General features: G+C 46.6%; 1 protein-coding gene across 2 annotated transcripts in view; it reads left to right on the forward strand.

Moving 5' to 3' along the window:
- cdon (cell adhesion associated, oncogene regulated) overlaps positions 1 to 5000 on the forward strand; it is a 138396-nt gene that overhangs the window by 105565 nt on the left and 27831 nt on the right. For both annotated transcript variants that reach the window (XM_042297772.1, XM_042297771.1), the window contains exons 12-13: positions 215 to 396; positions 1499 to 1604. In XM_042297772.1, the coding sequence (XP_042153706.1) occupies positions 215 to 396; positions 1499 to 1604 (288 nt within the window). The remainder of the gene's footprint in view (positions 1 to 214; positions 397 to 1498; positions 1605 to 5000) is intronic.

Consider the following 5000-nt stretch of genomic DNA (forward strand, 5'->3'; position numbering starts at 1 on the left):
AGGGGTTAAGGGTTAAGGGTTAGAGGTTAGGGTTAGGGGTTATGAGTTAGGGTTAGGGTACTCCCCATGTTAGGGTTAGGGGTTAGGGTTAGGGGTTAGGGGTTAAGGTACTCCCCATGTTAGGGTTAGGGGTTAGGGTTAGGGTACTCCCCATGTTAGGGTTAGGGTACTCCCCATGTTATTTCATTCCTTCCATGTGCTCCTCTGTCTGCAGGCTCCACCTATAAATTCCGTGTTCTAGCTATGAACCAGAATGGGGACAGTCCTCACAGCGCCACCTCTAGGCCGTACCAGGTGTCAGCAGCGAGCCCACGCTTCTCAGACCGCCCGGTGGCCGGACCGCACATCTCCTCTACAGACGCCGTCAGCGACACTCAGATCATGCTACGCTGGACAGTCAGTACTGCATACCACCACCCAGAGTGTGTGTGTGTGTGTGTGTGTGTGTGTGTGTGTGTGTGTGTGTGTGTGTGTGTGTGTGTGTGTGTGTGTGTGTGTGTGTGTGTGTGTGTGTGTGTGTGTGTGTGTGTGTGTGTTTGATGTTGCATGGGGCTGAGAGAGGAGAGAGGACGAATAGAATAGAATACTCTTTTGTGTTCTGAGAAGACGATTAGAACTCTGTTGTGTTCTGAGAAGACGATTAGAACTCTGATGTGTTCTGAGAAGACGAATAGAGCTCCTTTGTGTTCTGAGAAGACGATTATAACTCTGTTGTGTTCTGAGAAGACGAATAAGCTCCTTTGTGTTCTGAGAAGACGATTAGAACGCTGTTGTGTTCTGCGAAGACGATTCGAACTCTGTTGTGTTCTGAGAAGACGATTAGAACTCTGTTGTGTTCTGCGAAGACGATTAGAACTCTGTTGTGTTCTGAGAAGACGAATAGAACTCTGTTGTGTTCTGAGAAGACGAACAGAGCTCCTTTGTGTTCTGAGAAGACGATTAGAACTCTGATGTGTTCTGAGAAGACGAATAGAGCTCCTTTGTGTTCTGAGAAGACGATTATAACTCTGTTGTGTTCTGAGAAGACGAATAGAGCTCCTTTGTGTTCTGAGAAGACGATTAGAACGCTGTTGTGTTCTGCGAAGACGATTCGAACTCTGTTGTGTTCTGAGAAGACGATTAGAACTCTGTTGTGTTCTGCGAAGACGATTAGAACTCTGTTGTGTTCTGAGAAGACGAATAGAACTCTGTTGTGTTCTGAGAAGACGAACAGAGCTCCTTTGTGTTCTGAGAAGACGATTAGAACTCTGTTGTGTTCTGAGAAGACGAATAGAGCTCCTTTGTGTTCTGAGAAGACGATTAGAACTCTGTTGTGTTCTGAGAAGACGATTAGAACTATTAGAAGAGTCATATTGATGAACGGGTCGCTTAGTGTGAGGATTCACCCTTTCCTTTTCTAGAGGAGTCTTTACTCTTCAATGTTTACATTGTCAACCAGGCAGTTGTTATGTATGCTGAGATGCTGTGATCTAACTCTGATTCTGTGTGGTTCCTCCAGTACACCCCTTCTAGCAACAACAACACACCCATCCAAGGATTCTACATCTACTACAGACCTACTGATAGTGACAATGACAGTGATTACAAGCGGGACGTGGTTGAAGGTCAGTTTACTGTGTGTGTATGTGAGTCTGTCTGTGTCTGTGTGTGAAATGTGTTTTTTAATAAATGTCTGAGTGCTAATGGCCCTGAACTGAAATCTGAGTACGGTTCGAGAGAGAGGAGGGAGGGGGAGGGAGGGAGGGAGGGAGGGCGGTACAAGGTGTGTGTGTATATGTATATATACTAGTTAACCTTAGTAACCGTGTACTCAGGTATTACACAGGGTTAGCTTCTATAACAATGTACTCAGGTATTACACAGTTGAAAACAGCAGGTCTGGGACAGGTAGCACGTCCGGTAAACAGGTCAGGGTTCCATAGTCGCAGGCAGAACAGTTGAAACTGGAGCAGCAGCACGACCAGGTGGACTGGAGACAGCAAGGAGTCATCAGGCCAGGTAGTCCTGAGGCATGGTCATAGGGCTCAGGTCCTCCGAGAGAAGAGAAAGAGAGAATTAGAAGGACATACTTAAATTCACACAGGGCACCGGCTAAGACAGGAGAAATACTCCAGATATAACAGACTGACCCTATTGCAGCATCATTACTGGAGGCTGAGACAGGAGGGGTCGGGAGACACTGTGGCCCCGTCTGATGATACCCCCGGACAGGGCCAACCAGGCAGGATATAACCCCACCCACTTTGCCAAAGCACAGCCCCCACACCACTAGAGGGATATCTTCAACCACCAACTTACTACCCTGAGACATGGCCGAGTATAGCCCACGAAGATCTCCGCCACAGCATGAACCCAAGGGGGGGCGCCAACCCAGACAGAATGATCACGTCAGTGATGGTATGAAAGAGCACCAGTAAGCCAGTGACTCAGCCCCTGTAATAGGGTTAGAGGCAGAGAATCCCAGTGGAAAGAGGGGAACCGGCCAGGCAGAGACAGCAAGGGCGGTTCATTGCTCCAGAGCCTTTCCGTTCACCTTCCCACTCCTGGGCCAGACTACACTCAATCATATGACCCACTGAAGAGATGAGTCTTCAGTAAAGACTTAAAGGTTGAGACCGAGTTTGCGTCTCTCACATGGGTAGGCAGACCATTCCATAAAAATGGAGCTCTATAGGAGAAAGCCCTGCCTCCAGCTGTTTTCTTAGAAATTCTAGGGACAATTAGGAGACCTGCATCTTGTGACGGTAGCGTACGTGTAGGTATGTACGGCAGGACCAAATCAGAGAGATAGGTAGGAGCAAGCCCATGTAATGCTTTGTAGGTTAGCAGTAAAACCTTGAAATCAGCCCTTGCTTTGACAGGAAGCCAGTGTAGAGAGGTTAGCACTGGAGTAAAATGATCAATTTTTGGGGTTCTAGTCAGGATTCTAGCAGCCGTATTTAGTACTAACTGAAGTTTATTTAGTGCTTTATCCGGGTAGCCGGAAAGTAGAGCATTGCAGTAGTCTAACCTAGAAGTGACAAAAGCATGGATACATTTTTCTGCATCATTTTTGGAGAGAAAGTTTCTGATTTTTGCAATGTTACGTAGATATAAAAAAGCTGTCCTTGAAATGGTCTTGATATGTTCATCAAAAGAGAGTAATGCCGAGGTCCTTCAACAGCTTTTTCAAAAACATTTTAGAGAGGAATGGGAGATTTGATAAAGGCCGATAGTTTTTATATTTTCTGGGTCAAGGTTTGGCTTTTTCAAAAGAGGCTTTATTACTGCCACTTTTAGTGAGTTTGGTGCACATCCGGTGGACAGAGAGCCGTTTATTATGTTCAACATAGGAGGGCCAAGCACAGGAAGCAGCTCTTTCAGTAGTTTAGTTGGAATAGGGTCCAGTATGCAGCTTGACGGTTTAGAGGCCATGATTATTTTCATCATTGAGATATAGAAGAGATATAGTACTAAAACACTTGAGTGTCTCACTTGATCCTAGGTCCTGGCAGAGTTGTGCAGACTCAGGACAACTAAGTTTTGGAGAAATACGCAGATTTAAAGAGGAGTCCGTAATTTGCTTTCCAATGATCATGATCTTTTCCTCAAAGAAGTTCATGAATTTATCACTGCTGAAGTGAAAGCCATCCTCTCTTGGGGAATGCTGCTTTTTAGTTAGCTTTGCGACAGTATCAAAAATACATTTTGGATTGTTCTTATTTTCCTCAATTAAGTTGGATAAATAGGATGATCGAGCAGCAGTGAGGGCTCTTCGATACTGCACGGTACTGTCTTTCCAAGCTAGTCGGAAGACTTCCAGTTTGGTGGAGCAGCAGTGAGGGCTCTTCGATACTGCACGGTACTGTCTCTCCAAGCTAGTCGGAAGACTTCCAGTTTGGTGGAGCAGCAGTGAGGGCTCTTCGATAAGACACGGTACTGTCTCTCCAAGCTAGTCAGAAGACTTCCAGTTTGGTGTAGCAGCAGTAAGGGCTCTTCGATAAGACACGGTACTGTCTCTCCAAGCTAGTCAGAAGACTTCCAGTTTGGTGTAGCAGCAGTAAGGGCTCTTCGATAAGACATGGTACTGTCTCTCCAAGCTAGTCAGAAGACTTCCAGTTTGGTGTAGCAGCAGTAAGGGCTCTTCGATAAGACACGGTACTGTCTCTCCAAGCTAGTCAGAAGACTTCCAGTTTGGTGTAGCAGCAGTAAGGGCTCTTCGATAAGACACGGTACTGTCTCTCCAAGCTAGTCAGAAGACTTCCAGTTTGGTGTAGCAGCAGTAAGGGCTCTTCGATACGGCACGGTACTGTCTCTCCAAGCTAGTCAGAAGACTTCCAGTTTGGTGTAGCAGCAGTGAGGGCTCTTCGACACGGTACTGTCTTTCCAAGCTAGTCAGAAGACTTCCAGTTTGGTGTAGCAGCAGTGAGGGCTCTTCGACACGGTACTGTCTTTCCAAGCTAGTCAGAAGACTTCCAGTTTGGTGGAGCAGCAGTGAGGGCTCTTTGACACGGTACTGTCTTTCCAAGCTAGTCAGAAGACTTCCAGTTTGGTGTAGCAGCAGTGAGGGCTCTTCGACACGGTACTGTCTTTCCAAGCTAGTCAGAAGACTTCCAGTTTGGTGGAGCAGCAGTGAGGGCTCTTCGACACGGTACTGTCTTTCCAAGCTAGTCAGAAGACTTCCAGTTTGGTGGAGCAGCAGTGAGGGCTCTTTGATACTGCACGGTACTGTCTCTCCAAGCTAGTCGGAAGACTTCCATTACACAGGATTAGCTTCATATACTGCACTTGTACACACAGCTAGTTTTAGTAATCCTGTAGTCTAGCACTACACATTCTCAGCATTCAGTTGTAGGCCTCAGTTACTAGAAATGAGAAATAAAACATAGCATTTCCCTGGAACAGACAGTTGTCCCTTCTCTGGTTACAGGGCACTAGGGTGTGTGTGGGGATGGAGGGGGGTAATGCTGGAGCAGGGCCAGAACTAACAGTCGGCTGTCATATAAGGAGGTTGTCTGGAG

The sequence above is a fragment of the Oncorhynchus tshawytscha genome, linkage group LG14 (genome assembly GCF_018296145.1).
Source record: "Oncorhynchus tshawytscha isolate Ot180627B linkage group LG14, Otsh_v2.0, whole genome shotgun sequence".
NCBI classification, from domain to species: Eukaryota; Metazoa; Chordata; class Actinopteri; order Salmoniformes; family Salmonidae; genus Oncorhynchus; species Oncorhynchus tshawytscha.